The sequence below is a fragment of the Myotis lucifugus genome, unplaced genomic scaffold (genome assembly GCF_000147115.1).
Source record: "Myotis lucifugus unplaced genomic scaffold, Myoluc2.0 scaffold_664, whole genome shotgun sequence".
In the NCBI taxonomy this organism is placed as follows: domain Eukaryota; kingdom Metazoa; phylum Chordata; class Mammalia; order Chiroptera; family Vespertilionidae; genus Myotis; species Myotis lucifugus.
Genome location: NW_005871712.1, coordinates 194,667 through 213,583, shown reverse-complemented (window position 1 = coordinate 213,583; position 18,917 = coordinate 194,667). Strand labels below are relative to the sequence as shown.

The window sequence follows — 18,917 nt, the reverse complement described above, 5'->3', positions numbered from 1 at the left end:
GGCGGTCGAATAGAGCTTCCACTATGTCTCCGGGTTTCCTCTCAATGCGCCTGCAGTGCACCCCGCTCACCCCACCCGCGCGCTGGGCTACCTTTCCAGCCGGAGCCCCAGTCCCGCGCGTCACCGCACCTCGGCCTCTCCGGTGTCTAAGTTCCGGGAAGCTCCCGCCTCCAGCTGGCCGCGCTGCGAGTGTCCACGCGGAGCGGGCTCCGAGGCGCCGGGCGCTGGCCGAGGCAGGGCTGGCCTAGCGGGCAGCGGCGTGAGAAGGGAAGGCGGTGGACCTGGACCCGCTTTGCGCACGGCGGCTGTGCACACGTGGATTCTTGACGCGTGTGAAACACACGTGGAACGGGGCACCCGGAGCACTCGACCCGGCGACTGGCGGTGTCGAAAATGCAGAACGCCGGAAAGGAAAGCGCTCGAGCCGCCAAGCCACAGCGTGGGGCTGCAGCCCCGGGGCGGGGCGGGGCGGGGGGCGGGGCTGGGAAAGTTTCAGGCGCAGAGGGCTGGGCTCCGCGCGGAGTGCGGCCAACGGGGACCGTAAAAGGCTGGAGCGCGCGGGTAGGTGTGGCTTTGCGTTCGTGAACCGAGCCCGGGTCCCTGTCGCCTTCGTGTCCCGAGCTGCGGCCTCGCAGCCATGGGCGCCGTCTGGTCCGCCCTGCTGGTCGGAGGGGGTCTGGCCGGAGCGCTGTTCATCTGGCTGATGCGCGACAAGGGAAATAAGGGGGACGCGGAGCGGGAGAAGGACGCCGCTCTGGGAAAGGCTGCGTCGGCCGGAGGCGATCAGAGTGGCGGCAGCGGACTGAGCCCGGGACCTTCCAGGCGGGAGCCGATCACCAAACCAGGTGCTGTGCCTTCCTCTCCGCGTCTCCAGGGCAGATCTGCCAAGGGCTCTGAAATTCGCCGAGGGAGGAACATGCCCACCTGGAGCATTCATTTCCAGGGACGAACTTTCCCACCGGCTAGGACCCTCCCAGTAGTTCCCAGGCTGGTGCGCACGCACCGCACGGGTTTCTCGCCTTCTCCCGAACCCCTTAGGATGCCCCGGCGGTTCCTCCTAGGACGGCGCCCCGCCTCGCCTCTGTCCCCAGGGACCGACCCTGAGGACCTGCCCTTGTCCCTCTCGTGGGCCTGGGCTCTGCCCGGCGGCGCGAGGCGCAGTGAGGGCGGCTGCAGTGGCGGCGCCCCTCCCGGACTTCGGAAAGGAGTGGGAGGTTTGGGGGACCCATGCAACCCTCTTCAACCTCTGATGGAGCAGGGACATGTTCTCAGTCTCAATCCCACAGACTCAGGTCCTCCCACCCTCACGCCGCCGTGGAAGAGCTGGGCTTGGGAACACCCGCGGGGGGGCACCTCCCGCTATCTGGGTGCTTCTGTCTGGAAAGCAAAGTTCAGGTTGGACTCTGGCCACGAAGGCTCTGCGGGCCCTCCCCCACGCTCACCACAACAGCGCAGGGCTGCCTCACCCCGGGGGGAAAGGACTTAAACAGGACACTGAATAGGGGACCCGACTCCATGAGTAGAATGGCCATGCAGGGTTAAATCTCCACATTTTGGAGAGGGCATGCCAGGCGAAGTAGGAGCACTGGCAGAGACCTTACTTTCCAGTGTCTCCTGGGCAAGTCGCCATGGCCTCTCCAGCCTGCCAGTGATGACATCTGTGAACTTGAAGGTCTGCCCCTGTGCCTTCCTGCCGTTGGTTTGGGTGAGCAGAGAGCTCGTTTTCCTTTATCTGATCCTATGTTTCAGGTTGAAAGATTCGGGGAATTCAATAATATTTGTTTGTGTCTTCCAATCCCACCATTAAAGAGAAAATTAAAGACTACTTTCCCTCACACCCTTCCATATCCCTCAAAAAAAAACCCATCTGTGCCCTGGCCAGTGTGGTTCAGTTGGTTTGGTTTTGTCCAGTGCCCCGAAAGGTTGCTGGTTCAATTCTCAGTCAGGGCACATGTCCCATTGGGGTCATGCAGGAGGCAGCTGGTTGATGCTCCACTCTCACATTGATGTTTCTCTCCCTCTCCCTTCTCCCTCTCCCTTCTTCTCTCTCTAAAAATCTATTTTTAGCCCTGGCCGGTTTGGCTCAGTGGATAGAGCGTCGGCCTGTGGACTGAAGGGTCCCGGGTTCGATTCCGGTCGGGGGCATGTACCTTGGTTGCGGGCACATCTCCAGTAGGGGGTGTGCAGGAGGCAGCTGATCGATGTTTCTCTCTCATTGATGTTTCTAACTCTCTATCCCTCTCCCTTCTTCTCTGTAAAAAAAGTCAATAAAATATCTTTAAAAAAATAATAATAAAAAAAATAAAAATCTATTTTTAAAAATCTTAAAACAGCCCTAGCTGGGTTGGCTCAGTGGATAGAGTGTTGGCCTGCAGACTGAAGGGTCCCGGGTTTGATTCCGGTCAAGGGCACAAGCCAGGGCTGCAGGCTTGATCCTGATCCCCAGTTGGGGGTGTGCAGGAGGCAGCTGATCAATGATTCTCTCTCATCATTGATGTTTCTATCTTTCTCTCCCTCTCCCTTCCTCTCTGAAATTAATAAAAATATATTAAAAAATAAAAATAAATCTTAAAACAAAATAACAACAAAAAAACCCCATTTGGATGATTGTATGACTGGAGATTTTGATCTTGTAGGGAACAATTTAGACTATCAAGGAGGTGACCAAGAAGGAAACTGAGTCTTTAGAGAGCTTGGATTGTGTACTTTTAAGAACATTTTTAAAAGCATTGAGTATGAGGGGATGTAAAAAGCCAATGGTTTGTTGAAGAGCTTCCTGATGCACATGGGGTTGGCAAAGAGAACAGCCCTCTTCTATCACCCTCCCCCCAGCTCCTGCCCATGAGGCACTGCTGTCCTGTGTGTTCTCCCACCGGCAGCTGCCAGCATCTGTGAGCGCTGGCCCCTGGGCTGCCCACAGTTCCTGAGAGCACGAGTGCACTCTGCGGGTTGTAGGGTAGCCATCCAGCCCTTCACTCCACAGGCTGTACGTCTTCTGATGACAGGTGCCAAACAACCTGACGTGGGTACACGCCAGTATGGCCTGGAATTCGGAAGTTGAGGACTGTACTCTTCTGCCTGTACACTTGCCACTTCCTCGGCACTCCTGGATGTGCCTTTTATTGTTGGGCACACATGCATATTCTTAGCACACAGACCGTATTGGGTCAGTGTCTGAGCTAGGTGATGAGGTACCTGACTTTAATAGGGATAGATTTTGTGAACTGCAGATAGATGAGTGGTAAAATCTTCAATGACTAAACCTATTTCCCCAGCCCAACTTCATTTCCTCTCACGAGAACTGACTGTTACATTCTGTCTTTATAGAGCATCTTCAAGAGAGCAACGGGTGTTTGGTTTCAGAGACCAAAGGCCCCGGCAGCGTGCAGGAAGCAGCGTGGAGAATGCAGAGTCCTCCTGGAGAACACGGTGACCATGACAATTCAAGACAGCATGCTCCTTTGGGATGGTTTCCAGACGCACAATCTGTAGCTACATCTGCGATCGGAGGCCACGTAGAAGCTTCAGGCAGTGAAAGTCATGAATCTCTTATGGAAAAATGGGGATTCCAAAAAGGACGAGAGATGCCTGCTAACGCGATTCCATGTTTGGCAGAGACGCTGCCTTCTAGCAACCTGCTCGTGGACAGAGGTGAAGAAGACGTGAGCCTTGCCCAGCTGGACAGACAGGACTCGGAGGACTGGGAGATGGTGTCCAGGCACTCGTCTTGGGGGGATATTGGCTTGGGTGGCAGTCTTGAGGCTCCAACATTAAGCCCGAACCAGGGAGCGGACTATGGCAGAAACAGTCTTGTGGAAGCCAGTGGTCAGGAAGTGGATGTTAAGACAAAAAGGATAGTAATGATGACTTCAGAGTCTCAGCAAGTTAGTGTCAGGTTCCAGATCCATTATATCACCAGCACTAGGGTGCAGTTCATTGCCATCACTGGAGACCATGAGAGGCTTGGGAGATGGACCACTTACCTCCCCCTCCAGTACAGCTCGGGGGGGCTCTGGTCTCGTTCTGTCTCCCTGCCAGCAGATACAGTGGTCGAGTGGAAGTTTGTGGTGGTGGAGAACGGGCAAGTTACTCGCTGGGAAGAATGCAGCAATAGGCTGCTGCACGTTGGCCGCGAGGATACGTTGGTTCACAAGTGCTGGGGGGTTCACTGATGCGGTTTGCAGGGGATTGAAGAAACCGTTGTAGAATGTGGAAGGGGCTCAGGTTGTGGAGCACACTCAATAATCGGAAATAAAGGAGGTATAACTCCAAGTTTAGCCGAGTTGTTTCAGATTTGCTAGTGGCTTTTGTTTAATGTGCAGAAATATGTACGTGGATAATGCTTCCAGTGAGTGTGGGCTTTTTCTGTGGCCGTGGTGGATGGATTATGCTGACCCATCAATACTATAGGGCTTGGGCCCCTTGGGGAGTGACATGGCTAAGCTTGGTCAGGGAGCACAAAAGCTAACCACTGCACAGGGTTCAAGCTTGAGCCTTTGGGTGATCCTTAAAGCAGGGGAGCGAAACAAGTTGATGTCCTTGTGGTGCAGCTGGAGAAAGAGCTCTTCACTACATGTACTATACACTTTATGTTTAAAAATAGTTGCCACCATATGGAACTCTGAACATCTGGTCAACTAGATGTGATTAGGAAGGTTATGAGATTTCCCAATGTTTTTGGCTTGATTTTACCTGCCTGGTATGGTTTGAAGGTAGCAAGTATGTCTTTGTCATGTAATCAAAGGCTAGTGTAGAAACAAGGGCCTAATCAGAGTCCATCATCAAGAGCAGCCCAGGAGGAAAGGGAACAGAAATGGGGTTGAGGTGTGGGCTAGCCAGGTGGCCTGAATGCTAGCTCTTAGAGCACTGGGAGGTACAGGTAGGCACACCTGACTGCAGGGAGGGACACACCCATCATTTACTCCTGGGCTGTTGTGGAACCATCTGTGCCCACGGCAAGGACCAACCGGGGGGTGGGCTGTCCCACAGCAATGGTTTCACCTGCTCCCCTCTCCTTTCATATCAGTGGCTGTCTTGGGTAACCAAATGCAGCAGGCCAATGAGAGAGAAGTGTGTCTTTGCTCTGAGAAGAAATAAGCATTCAAACTTTGCTATTATAACCAAAATAATAAAACCAGAGTTTTAATATATTTATTAAATGTCTGGATTATTTGTCTAAATCTTGGTACCATAATAGCTTTGATATAAAAATATGCCGTAACCGGTTTGGCTCAGTGGATAGAGCGTCGGCCTGCGGACTGAAAGGTCTCAGGTTCGATTCCGGTCAAGGGCATGTACCTTGGTTGTGGGCACATCTCCAGTGGGGGGTGTGCAGGAGGCAGCTGATCGATGTTTCTCTCTCATCGATATTTCTAACTCTCTATCCCTCTCCCTTCCTCTCTGTAAAATAAAATCAATAAAAAAATATATTTAAAAAAAATAAAAATACTAATATTTTCCTTCATTAATAACAAAGAGAAAAAGCAAACACCAGGAGACAGAGAAGTCTGTTTTTCTCCTCCCTTTGGAGACACAGTTTTAGAATATTTCTTGTAAAACTGTACCTTTAGAGGGATAGTATGCATGCCTGTACTTGAAAATGAACTCTTATATGTTAAAACAACTTTAAGTGTTAACACCTTTTGGTGAAACATTGTTTAATTTTGGTTATAGATGATCTTTGCAGAAAAAAAGCTTAAACCCAACTGAAAATAGTGTCAGAAAGTGCTTAAAAGAGCTATGTCCGATTTTTTGGCTCATAGCATTATGATGTTGAGTTGCTGTGTACGTCATAATGAAGTCAACATTCTACCAGTGAGGCATCTTCTGTTACTGCCCTGAATGCCCAAGCATTTCTATTTGGTAAAATTAAAGGTAAAACAATTTATAATAGAAATCTTTAGAGTTCTCTTATTGGCCATTTTATCATTACCTGATGAAATAAAAGTTAATCTTCCAGTAAATCCAATTGCTTTAAGAGATACTTACAATACTACTCATTTTTAAAATTTTTATTAAAAATTGATTGCTTAGAGTACTAAGTGTGTGTGTGTGTGTGTGTGTGTGTGTGTGTGTGTGTGGGAGGGTCCGTATGCCCTACTAGTTTATTACCTGCACTGGACAGGCTGGCACCCGCCCTGCCCAGGCACCATCCCTGCGAGAAGGCTGTGGCAAGTTTATTTCTTACTCACGAAGCAGTGGGCACTGGGTTTTCCTGGCAGGAGGGCAGCTCTTGTAGAGACTGTCACCTACTGTCCCCTGGGGCCTCCCTGTCCTCGGTGGCCAGCCCACCGAAGGGGAAATGAAATGAAACCATGAAGGCTTACTAGGACTTTTGGCCAGAGAGTGATGCATACTGCTCTGTCCGCAAGCAAGGTGCCTGTGGTGGAGGGCAGGGGGCTGGGAGACAGCCTCCAGCTGGGCAGCTGTTTCTCAGTGAGGTCTGTGCCAGGCAAGGAGTAGGTGCCGACTGGGACAGCCAGCCTCCTGCCACATGGTCCCTACTGTCTTTGGCACAATTGGAACATTTTTGTATATGTTCTACTTGTCTCATTTTGTTTGGTTCACACATGTGGCATAATATGGTATAATAAATATATTTAGTCTTTGTCCCAGGTTCCTCGCACTGAGCTCATTAAACCCTTGGGATTTTTTGAGACCAGGGAGTGTCTTTTGTTATTCACAGAGAGGCCCTGTGATCACACCTGAGTTTATGCTAATGAGGCGATTTATGGGGGAGCCCTTATATATCCCTGGGGTGAAGCTGGTCACCAGAAAGTAGTAGTGATTAGAGGTTTGGAACTTTCAGCCCCACCCACCAATCTCAGGAGAATGAGCTCTAAAAATCCTTGAATAAGTAAAGTGCCCCATAAAGATGATTTGGTCAACCATGAACTGGATTATAATGGAACTGGATTATAATGGAACTGGATTATAATGGAACTGAGAAATACCTGTCGCCTAGTGAGGTGGTGGCCATCCTCACATCATAGCATAACTCAAGTACTTGCGGTGATGCTGGTGTGAACAAACCCACCACGCTGCCAATCGTATCAAAGTACAGCACGTACAATTATGCACAGTCATAATACTTGATAACAATAATAGACGACTATGTTACTGGCTTATGTATTTACTACACTATACTTGTTATCATCACTGTAGAACATACTCTTTCTACTTATAAAAAAAAGTTCACTGAAAAAGAGTATGCTCTGTTACTCTGGCAGCAGCCTCATCTCATGTTTACTAAATCTCTTGATTGCATCATTTTCTCTTGTGCTTGATTTACTCTCATGTTGTTTTGTAATTTTAGTGTAGTCTAAGTGTACAGGGTTTATAAAGTCTACAATGGGGGACAGTAGTCCTAGAACTTCACATTCACTCCCCACTCACTCACCGACTCACCTAGAGCAACTTCCAGTCCTGCAAACTCCATCTAATTTATGATAAGTGCTCTACACAGGTGACCACTTTTTTAAAAAAATATATTTTATTGATTTTTTACAGAGAGGAAGGGAAAGAGATAGTTAGGAACATCGACAAGAGAGAAACATCGATCAGCTGCCTCCTGCACACCTCCTACTGGGGATGTGCCCACAACCAAGGTACATGCCCTTGATCAGAATCGAACCTGGGACCTTTCAGTCCACAGGCCGACACTCTATCCACTGAGCCAAACTGGTTAGGGCAAGGTGACCACTTTTTATCTTTATATCATAGTTTTCATATTTCCACTATACCTTTTCTATTTTTAGATACACAAGTACTTACCATCCTATACTAATAAAAGACAAACATGCAAATTGACCGTACTTTTGCTACGCCTTAAGCTATACCCACCAGCCAATCAGAGCGTCTATATGCAAATTAACCCAACCAAGATGGCGGCCAGCAGCCACGGACCTGGAGCAAGCAGGCGGCTTGGTTGCCCCAGTGATGGAGGAAGCCAAGCTTCCCCGCCTGCCATGGCCAGGCTCTGAGCTCCACTGAAAGCAACAAAGTTTCAATTATAGAAGGTAAATAAACCCCAGATACCTGCTTTCAGCCAGCTGTGTCCACTGAGCTGGAGCAAGCAGGAGTGGGTTGCCCCTGGCGATGGAGGAAGCCAAGCTTTCTGTAGGCCTCCGTTAAAGGCAACGAAGTTTCAATTATAGAAGGTAAATAAATCTCAGAATAAAAAAGAAAAAAAGGAGAGGCTGGGAGCTTATGTCACCAGGGTGCTTGGCCAGCCTGAAAACAGTCCTCAGCCCCTCACCCAGACTGGCCAGGCACCCCAGTGGGGACCCCCCACCCTAAAGGGGGTGTGGCCAGCCTGAAAACAGCCATCAGCCCCTCACCCAGGCTGGCCAAACCTCCATGGGATGAGGGTCCCCACTGGGGTGGACATCCTTCGAGGGGTCCCGCACTGCAAGAGGGCATAGGCTGGGCTGAGGGACTCCCCTGAGTGCACAAATTTTTGTGTACCGGGCCTCTAGTTGTGTTATAATTGCCTAAAGTATTCAGTACAGTAGCGTACCGTACAGGCTTGTAGCAATAGTTATACCATATAACAGGTGTGTAGTGGACTATATCTTCTTATGCATGTGTATGATGTTCGCACAATGATGAAATCAACAAACAACACATTTCTCAGAATGTATCCCTGCTGTTAAGCGGCTCATGACCGTCAGGAGATTTAATGAGCTTTTGGGTGAACACACTGAAGTGCTGGGAGGGGGCACACCCTGAGAGGGCGTGGACGCTTCATGCACAGGTGCACCCCTTGCCCTATGCATCTCTGGCACTTGGTTGTTCCTGAATTGTTTCCTTTATGATAAACCAGTAACAGTAACTAAAGCACTTTCCTAAGTTCTGTGACCCATTCTAGCAAATTACTGAAACTCGGGAGGAGGTTGTGGGAACCCCCACTTTATAACCTGTCAGTCAAAAAGTACGGTGGTCTGTGCCTTTCTATTGCCACGTGCACTGGGAGGCAGTCTTGTGCGACCGCGCCCTTAAGTCTGTAGAAGCTGACCTTAACTCCAGATAGTGCCAGAACTGAGCTGACTCGGAGGACGTCAGTCAGTGTCCACAGAGAATTGGTTATTGGTGTTAGGAAACGCTCCACATACAAAACCCCTAATTTGTTAAAATCTAATTAAGGCAGACTGAACCCATTCAATCCGTAGAAGTTACCTACTAACTGAAGAATAATACGTGTCTTCTTTCTTTATAGTTATTAATATGCAAAAGAGAAACTTTTCCAGAAGTTTTGATCAGGGGCCCAATATTTTGTTGTCTGATCACAGCCACTGATAATGATAGAACAAAGAGTTCAGGGTCACAGCTGGAATCCCTGTCATGTGTCAGAGTCTGCCCTGTTCCGGGCATTATACCACATCTTTCACTTCCATGTAAATATTGTTTTTTAAGTTGGAAAAAAAACACACTATTGCTTCAGCACCAGTAAAAAAAAAAAAAAGAGAGAGAGAGAGAGAGAAAAAAGGCATAATAATTCTAACACACTAGCACAAAGTAATACATTTTAAGTTATGAATACTTTCACAACTAGTGAGTACTGCTTGAAGTTTTACTGGGAGAGCATTCAAGAATAGTTTATTTCAAAATAGAGTTTACAAGACAGGGTATCTTTAATTAAAATTTCACATAAAAAGAAAAAAGTTTGCAGAGCACTATTTATAAGTAACACCACAATTAATTTGTCATCATATCTCTGTAAAGAATAGGCAAGCAATGTATCACTTTAGTAACATTTTTTCCTGGTCTTTCACTTTCTGTATTCTCTTTTCTTGATTTCTTATCATTGAAGACATTGCTGAAAATGTTGATAAAACAAAGTTAGAATAACAACATTTACTGAGGCTTTAATTCTATTATGTGCTTTTTAAAAGGTCAGCTTGCTACTGTAGAATACATGCATTCTGAGCTCAAGAAGTTCTTAAAAATGCAAAGTAGTATATTTTTGAAAACATATGTTATGGAACAGAGCTAAAGATAAGTCTCTACTAGTTCAGATATTTTAATGAGCATGATAATTATTATGATAGAAGAAATGCATACTATTGTTAATAATCTGAACACCTCAGAAGTGTACAGAGATGCAAGTCAGTCTTTGTCTCTGCTCCCTTCACCTGTTGAGCCCACTCCCTTGAGGTCATCGCTGTAAACAGTCTGGTGAATATCTTCATGCATACCTGTGTACACACACACACACACACACACACACACACACACACACGAGTTTCTTCTTTACATAAACGGAAATGTAGTATAACTTGTTCTGTAGCTTGCTTTATTCACTTAACAAAATGTTAACATCTTCCCCGTTCAGCTCACATTTGTTATGACTGCACAGTATTCCATTATATGGATGTACCAATATGGTAATAAACACATTTTTAAAAGTTGCTTTCTTCGTTTTGCTTTTAAACAATGTTACAGGAAATACTTTTGTAAACAAACCTTAGTGCATTTGTAGAATTACTTCTTATAGAAAAAATTGTTAGAAATGGAATTTCTGGGCCAAGGCATATGTGCACTTTAGACAAATGCTCCCCAAATTCTCTAAAACATATTTGTTTCATAATTTCCAAGAGACATCCCATCCAGACAATGTATCCAATATAAAGGTCTTTATATATTTTTAAACAAATGCGACAAGTCTCTCATTTGAACTATTAAATGGTGGCATTACTCAAATAAACCCAGTAGTATCAATCAAAGCGTGCTAAAAATGAAGCCAAGGAGATACTGCATCTTCTTTGAAAAGCTCACAATAACTTAAAATCAAACATTTTCTGATATTTATCCCCACAGGGTCTGGTGTCATTATAAGGCAGGGGTCCTCAAACTACGGCCTGCGGGCCACATGCGGCCCGCCGAAAACATTTATCCGGCCCGCCGGGTGTTTTTGCAGCTGCTGTGTGCATAGGAATTTGTTCATAGTTTGTTTTTTTAACTATAGTCCGGCCCTCCAACGGTCTGAGGGACAGTGAACTGGCCCCCTGTTTAAAAAGTTTGAGGACCCCTGTTATAAGGGATCTGGAACCTTTTTACATAATAATTTGGTAAAACATGGATTTCGGAGTTGGAAATTACGGAGATGAAGTCCCAGCTCTACTGCTCATGTGACTTGGGCTTTATTGACTGTGATCTTACTGGTAGTTTTAAGTGACGTAACATTAGTGCCCACGTCCCAGTTGTTGTGAGGGCCACATGGAGAAAACATCAGTAAAGCTCTGGGAACAGGGCCTGCCACAGAGCTGGAAAATGCTCAATAAATGCTAATAGCAGTGATAATGATTAACAAAGTTAAATTTATCTTATAAGGATTTGTTCTTAGAAAAATATCCTTCATCTGCATCTTACTTCTCTAGAGCTGAGAAGATAGAATAACCTGTATACTTCAAAGTGAACTTCCCTCTGAAAAGAGGCTCCAGGATTCATGAATCTATGTCAGAAAAGCATAGAGCGAGATAGCCCTCCCAAGCCCATGGGAACATATGCAAATCCTCCCCTATGCACAGGAGCATCCACTTAGCACGTATGCCTAAGTGTTGCCTGTGATTTGCAGAGTACAATAACGTCTCATCCAAACAGCTTTAGGGTATTTATAAGTGGTTTGTTTTTTTTATGTGGCCTAGTCTCTCTTTCTTTAAGGTGGAAGTTATTAGTGAAGCAGTGAGACAGAGAGGGCTGCTCCACAGACAGAGCAGCCTGTGGCAGAGTCGCGTACAGTCCATGCTGCCCAAAGCCCTGTGTAGGCTGTGTACTGCTGTTTGTTTTCTGGCTACTGACCGCAATCATACCCTAGCTATTGCCACACAAATGCTTATCTACAGTAGAGCAGGACTACAGTGACCCGCCTAAGGTCACACAATTAATCCAGGGGTTGGTCAGGGTTCAGACCCTTATATGTTGCTTAAGACTGCTTATTCAGGATGCTTTACAGCGGGTCAATAGATAGGAGGCTTCACCTGCAGGGAAGGGGAGCATTCTTTTGAGCAAGGAAGATCTCGCCAAATGTGCACTGTACCTTGGTTCTTCAACTGTAAATCTTCCACCAGAGTTTGCAAGCTTTCCAGTCTGTTCTGAAGCTTCCTGCATGTTTTTCCTGTGGTTTCTATTGGCTGAGACTGTGAAGCTATTAGAAAATTGCTTAGATGTGATATTAAAAATCTATTTAATATATATTTTAGAAATCTTTCAATTACAGGTTAAACAACTGTTCCTTTCAAATAATGAAAACCTTAACCTATGAAAACCTATTTTAAAATAAAGAAGTGTCTTATCTAAACACTGCAATGCTAACTTATTTTGTTTTAAACCAAGCTGATTTACTCTTATTTAACTACACAGCATTAAATGGGATGAGTGAGAGAAATACTTTTTGTTTAATGATATATTCTGCATTGTAAATGACAGCTTTTCATAACAAACCTTAGAGTTCCATGACCTTAGAGTTTGGAAGAGCAAGATTCAATACTGACACTGGTGACATTCCTGAAGGTGTGTGAGGCCGAGTGCGCATTTTAGCTGCTGTCACCTGAATGAGGGGGTGGTTATAAGATGGAAGAGGGCAGCCTGGATGCTCACCTGGCCGCAGTGAGCCGAGAATAAATGTGGCAGGAGTTACTGAGGAGGGGCTAGGTCAGTGATGGCGAACCTATGACACGCGTGTCAGAGGTGACACGCGAACTCATTTTTTTGGTTGATTTTTCTTTGTTAAATGGCATTTAAATATATAAAATAAATATCAAAAATATAAGTCTTTGTTTTATGATGGTTGCAAATATCAAAAAATTTCTATATGTGACATGGCACCAGAGTTAAGTTAGGGTTTTTCAAAATGCTGACACGCCGAGCTCAAAAGGTTCGCCATCACTGGGCTAGGTACATGCAAGCTATTCTCTAATAAGGATGCTAAGTTTTGTCAATCTCTAAAAAATACTCAATTGGCGATTTCAAGATTTTAATTTTAGTCTTAGTCTCTGATGCGACAATTTGCCTAGTGTACCCCTTGTCAGTGGGAATGATACCCGAGAGCCGGGTCCTCTGACTCACTGTCACACAGGATGAAAAACACTTCAGGTTCAAGTCAACATTTATTTATTGAACATCCACTGATTATCAGATACTTATTCTAAATCAAACATTTTCCCATCTGTCTTAGCACACACACAAAAAGAACTTAGAATAAAAAATGAGAACATTCTGGAAAGTTTGCATGATAGACACTTGCATTTACAAAGGCACGGACAGAAGAGGGCTGGGATTTCAGAGAATGTAAATAAGAGAAGTCACAACATTGAAAAGAAGACCCAAAATCTTATTACAAATAGAAAAAATCATTATTTGTGACAGAGAAAGAAAGAGATAATATTTACGTATGTCTATGTATATTTACTAAGGGGTGTGTGCATATGTGTATACACAATAGCTATTATTTAAATCAGACCCACTTAAGTTGCACAGCTAGCTATCAGAACTTGCATATAAGAACACCAAATAAAATCTTATTCTGATTATAAAAAGGAACTTTCAGTTTACCAGAGCAGGGAAATCAATTAATCTCATCGGTGATATCAGGTGATTCTTACCTTTAACAGAGTCAGCTGAATGGATCGTTTTGGCCGACCTGTATGGAGATGTGGAACATATGGAACCTTCAGCCGAACTAGTTAGGAGGGAGTGAACCGGAGACTTCTTAGGAGAAGAATGGAATGACCGAGTAGCTGAATTTTTCACAGATGGATTGACTAAAATTTTGCAAGAACAAAAGAAAAAGCACAGATTTAATTAAAAATAGTATGCCACACTTCTCAACAAGTCAAACTTTCATGAGAAAATGTTTCCAATGATGGGGGGAGGGAGAAAGGCTGTCCTAGTAGACACCCAGGGCTTGAGGTAGAACCCACAGGTCTGGACAATGGAGGCACAGACCAGCATGATTCACACAGCATGACTGCACAAACCAAACAGGCTCTTCTATATAAAGAAAACCACATCTCAACGTACCGATAAAACCTGCTAAAAAGCAAACAAACAAAGACAAAAACAATCTTAAAGCTGCCAGAAGGGCAAAAAAGACAAATTACATTTAAATGAGCAACCAATAAATTTAGAGTTCATCTCTTCGTAGAAACAATGGAATATTTTCAAAGTGAAGGAAAAATGTCAACCCTAGAATTCTATACTCAGCAAAAGATATTCTTCAAAAATGAGCATAAAGACAAGTTCAGAAAAACAGAAACTGAGAAAATATGTTCCCAGAAGACTTACATTAAAGGGAACATTAAAGGCATAAGTGAAATAATATTAGATAGAAGATAAAGTGTAACTATGTGGGTTTATTTAAATGAATATTAACCGTACAAAACATAAAAGTTATCCATTGTGGTATTTACATTTATAATGAAAATATGTGATAATAATTGAATATAAATTGGAAGAGCAGTGAATGGAGTTAACGTATTCTAAAGTACTCAAAATGTATAAGAAAAGGTAAAAGCACTCATTTATATTAATCTAATAAGGCAAGGATATATCTTGTATTCTCTTGCATAAAACAATAATAAAAACATATAAGTGAAGCAAACATAAAGAAATTGCTAAATTTCAAATAAATGCTTTTTTCTTCAAATATTAGTTCTTAAGATTTATCACAAGTTAAAGATTATTTATAAATTGAGCTTGTATTTATTAAAGAATATTTTATTTTGATTTTATATATACTTCTCTATAAAAGAAAATTCAAAAGCTTACCTTTTCTCATATCTCATTCACCTCATATCTCAATTTTGCCTATTTACATTATCACTGTCCAGATTTACAGCTATACTTTTGTTGAATAACCATCATTTAGTTTAATTTTTCCCATTTATCTTGTTGTCTTTCATAGAAATACCGATTATGTGTCTATTTGCCCATTTGCCCTTGCCTTCCAAATCTAACATGTTTTCTATAATTACTTTTTATCTTTCTTAGTGTTAAATATTCCTTTTGTGTAAATTTTCTCTAGGGGGTCTATCATGTTTGTGAGTATGATTTCAGTAATATATATATATATATATATATATATATTTAATAATGCTTTCCTTTGTACCATTTTTTTTTCTTTTCCTTTTTTATTTTTATTGTTTTTTAATCCTCACCCAAGGATATTTTTTCCAATGAATTTTTGAGTGAAAGGGGAGGAGGAAATGGGGGGAGAGAGAGAGAGAGGGAGAGAAAGAAACATCAACGTGAGAAAGACACATTGCTTCCTGTATTCGCCCTAATGGGGCCTGGGATTGCATCTGCAACCGAGTTGCATGCCCTTGACCAGGAATCAAACCTGCAACCCTTCGGTCTGTGGACCGATGCTCTAACCACTTAGCAAACTGGACAGGGCTTCTTTTCCATTTTTAGTCTCAGTTATGCCGTTTTGCTTTTCAACAGATTCTGTTATCTTTCAATCTCTTCCCCGATCTCCTTATATTTACTGGTATAAAGAACATTTTGTCTATAAGTCTTCGGAAATTATATGGAGAACCATCTGTCCCAATTCTTCTCCTTTTCCTTTCATCAATGCTGTAAGTATTAATTCAGCACCTGCTATGCGCCAGGGAGGTTCTAAGTGCCTGGGAGATAGATCAGGCAACCGAACTCTTAGAGACATCTGCCCTTGTGCAGCTTTTGTCTAGCAGGAATGACACACAATGAACAACATAAATTAGTCAGTTATATAGCATATTAAAATATGTGCAAGCTAATAAAAGAAAAGATAAGGGGCTCTAGGAGTATGGGAGGGTAACATTTTTTTAAAAATATATTTTATTGATTTTTTACAGAGAGGAAGGGAGAGAGATAGAGAGTTAGAAACATCGATGAGAGAGAAACATCGATCAGCTGCCTCCTGCACATCTCCTACTGGGGATGTGCCCGCAACCCAGGTACATGCCCTTGACTGGAATCGAACCTGGGACCTTTCAGTCCGCAGGCCGACGCTCTATCCACTGAGCCAAACCGGTTTCGGCGGGAGGGTAACATTTTTAAATAAGATTGTGAGAGTCTCACTGGGAAAGTGACATTTGAGCAAAGGCTCCAAAGGTGGTGAGGGGTTAGCAATGTGGAGGAACAGTGGTGGGAAGGCCCTGACCAGAAGCTGCCTGGGATGTTCAAGAACAATTCAAGGATGGATGAAGCAGATTTGGAAAATGGGGAGAGCAGGAATGAGACCAGAGACTTCACAGCAATGTACAGGCTACTGTAACAGTGTTAATCTGTGTCCTCGTGGAAATAGGGAGCCACTGTGGGGTGTTAAGCAGCCCGCTTCAGTGCTTTCATTGGAAACTCACCTGTAGAGGGGAATGCAAAGCAGCTCGAGGGGTCTTCCAGCTCTCCTGCATGCAATGCGACTGGCTCTCTGGAAGCATAAGAATGGCCATGCAAACACTCCATTTCAAAAACAGTGCTAATCTTGGTGGACAGAAGCAAGCTAATGCCGGCAACAGTGAGGGCTTAAATATGAACTCAAGGTGGCAGTCCCTACCCTAACCTGCCAAAGCCCTAGGAAACCCTGTGAGGGAGACCCAAAGTTGCACTCTATGCATTCAGTGCCCAGGAACATTTTGCAAAATGAAAATGTAATAGCATATAATCCTAGCTAGAAAATTCACTTTTGTGTAATAGGAGCTATAAAATCCAAATCTTTCTCTCATGGATTCTAAGACTTATTTAAAAGAGAAAAAAAAAAGAAAAAATCTCTCTTAGCAATAGTAGTATCACTTTACAAAAGTATCAGATTTATTTAACTCAGTGAGTTGAAAAATCCACAGAGCTCTGTGGGTTGGTACCTGTAGGAGAATATTATGGCAGCAGTTCTCAAGGTGGTTCCCTTGCAGGGTCTGAGAGGTCAATAAGTCTTTGGAAATTTTCACTATAATACCAAGACATTTGCTTTTTAACTCTCAATCTCTTACAAGTGTACAGTGAGTTTCACAGAGGCTCCATGACATCTGACATCATAGCCAAGTAAACGCAGATGCAGACAGGAGAATCCAGCTATCTTTTTAAAACCATGCATTAAATTGTGAAACAACACCTTCTCAATGATTGTTTGTTTGAAAATATAGCTATGTTGCGGAAACCGGTTTGGCTCAGTGGATGGAGCGTCGGCCTGCGGACTGAAGGGTCCCAGGTTCGATTCCGGTCGGGGGCATGTGCCTGGGTTGTGGGCACATCCCCAGTGGGAGATGTGCAGGAGGCAGCTGATCGATGTTTCTCTCTCATCGATGTTTCTAACTCTCTATCTCTCTCCCTTCCTCTCTGTAAAAAATCAATAAAATATATTAAAAAAAGAAAATATAGCTATAATAAAATAAATTATTATGGCAACATGCAATACACTTTGTTATTTTTAAACTAAAGGCCCAGTGCATGAAATCTGTGCACTGGGGGCGGTGTGCGGGGGGAGATCCCTCAGGCTGGCCTTCGCCCTCTCGCATTCCGGGACCCCTTGCTCCTTACCACCCACCTGCTCGCTCCTTACCGCTCAGCTTGCTGTTCCTTAGTGCTGCCATGGAGGTTGGAGAGGCTCCTGCCACCGCCGCTGTGCTCACCAGCTGTGAGCTCAGCTTCTGGCAGAGCAGCACTCCCCCTGTGGGAGTGCATTGACCACGAGGGGGCAGCTCCTGCATTGAGCATCTGCCCCCTGGTGATCAGTGCACATCATAGTGACCAGTCGTTCTGGTTGTTCTGGTCGTTCTGCTGTAATGGTTGCTTAGGCTTTTATTATATAGATACAGTGGGGCCTTGACTTACGAGTGTCCTGACTAATGAGTTTTTTTGAGATACGAGCTGTCTCTCGGCCAATTTTTTGCTTTGAGTTGCAAGCTCAAAAAAATTCGGGTTACGAGCCAGCTTCAGATACCCCACCGCTAGCTGGCGCAGCGAACATCACAGTGATTTGACATACAAGTAATTTGAGTTATGAGCTCCGTCACAGAACGAATTAAACTCGTAAGTCAAGGCCCCACTGTAGATGGAACTACCTAACAGTCAATGTGCCCCCCTGAGGGGTCCTGGATTGTGAGAGGACACAGGCCAGGCCGAGGGACCCTACTGGTGCATGATCAGGGCCAGGGAGGGACACAGGGGGTTGGCCAGCTGGTGAGGGACCACAGGAGGGCTCCAGGGCATGTCCGGCCCGTCTTGCTCAGTCCTGATCAGCTGAATCAGTCCTGATTGACTGGTAGCAGCAAGCTAACCTACCAGTCAGAGCGTCTGCTCCCTGGTGGTCAGTGCACATCATAGCGAGAGATTGAGCGGCCTTAGCACATAATTAGCACATTACACTTTGATTGGTTGAATGGGCGACTGGACACTTAGCATATTAGGCTTTTATTATATAGGATAAATAAATATCAGTATCTTAACACATTGCAGACAGATCACGAGAATTCTCCACTTCATATTACACAGTGTTTACAAAGTGTCATACTTTAAAAAGATATTAGCTTGTAGTGGGATCACTGGGTCAAATGGGAGTTCCATTTTTAACTTTTTGAGGAAACTCCATACTGTCTTCCATAGTGGCTGCACCAGTCTGCATTCCCACCAGCAGTGCACGAGTGTTCCTTTTTCTCCACATCCTCTCCAGCACTTGTCGTTTGTTGATTTGTTGATGATAGCCATTCTGACAGGTGTGAGATGGTACCTCATTGTTGTTTTGATTTGCATTTCTCAGATGATTAGTGACTTTGAGCATGTTTTCATATGTCTCTTGGCTTTCTGAATGTCCTCTTTTGAAAAGTGTCTATTTAAAAAGTGTCTATTTAGGTCCTTTGCCCATTTTTTGATTGGATTGTTTATCTTCCTTTTGTTAAGTTGTATGAGTTCCCTATAAATGTTGGAGATTAAACCCTTATCGGTGA

At 44.3% G+C, this 18,917-nt stretch overlaps 2 protein-coding genes across 2 annotated transcripts in view; one reads left to right on the top strand and one right to left on the bottom strand.

Annotated features, from left to right (window-relative positions):
- The first annotated feature begins 571 nt into the window (after positions 1-571).
- On the top strand, positions 572-5,134 carry STBD1 (starch binding domain 1). The gene is made up of 2 exons (XM_006105294.3): positions 572-845; positions 3,328-5,134. The coding sequence occupies exons 1-2, from the start codon at positions 638-640 to the stop codon at positions 4,170-4,172; spliced, it is 1,053 nt and encodes a 350-aa protein (XP_006105356.1). The 5' UTR covers positions 572-637; the 3' UTR covers positions 4,173-5,134.
- A 4,446-nt stretch (positions 5,135-9,580) lies between these two features.
- Positions 9,581-18,917, bottom strand: part of CCDC158 (coiled-coil domain containing 158) — a 58,397-nt gene continuing 49,060 nt past the window's right edge. Inside the window, exons 17-20 of the mRNA XM_023746370.1 lie at positions 16,341-16,461; positions 13,602-13,760; positions 12,038-12,145; positions 9,581-9,817 (exon numbers count right to left, since the gene is read on the bottom strand). Coding sequence (XP_023602138.1) covers positions 9,741-9,817; positions 12,038-12,145; positions 13,602-13,760; positions 16,341-16,461 — 465 coding nt within the window. The 3' untranslated portion in view covers positions 9,581-9,740. The remainder of the gene's footprint in view (positions 9,818-12,037; positions 12,146-13,601; positions 13,761-16,340; positions 16,462-18,917) is intronic.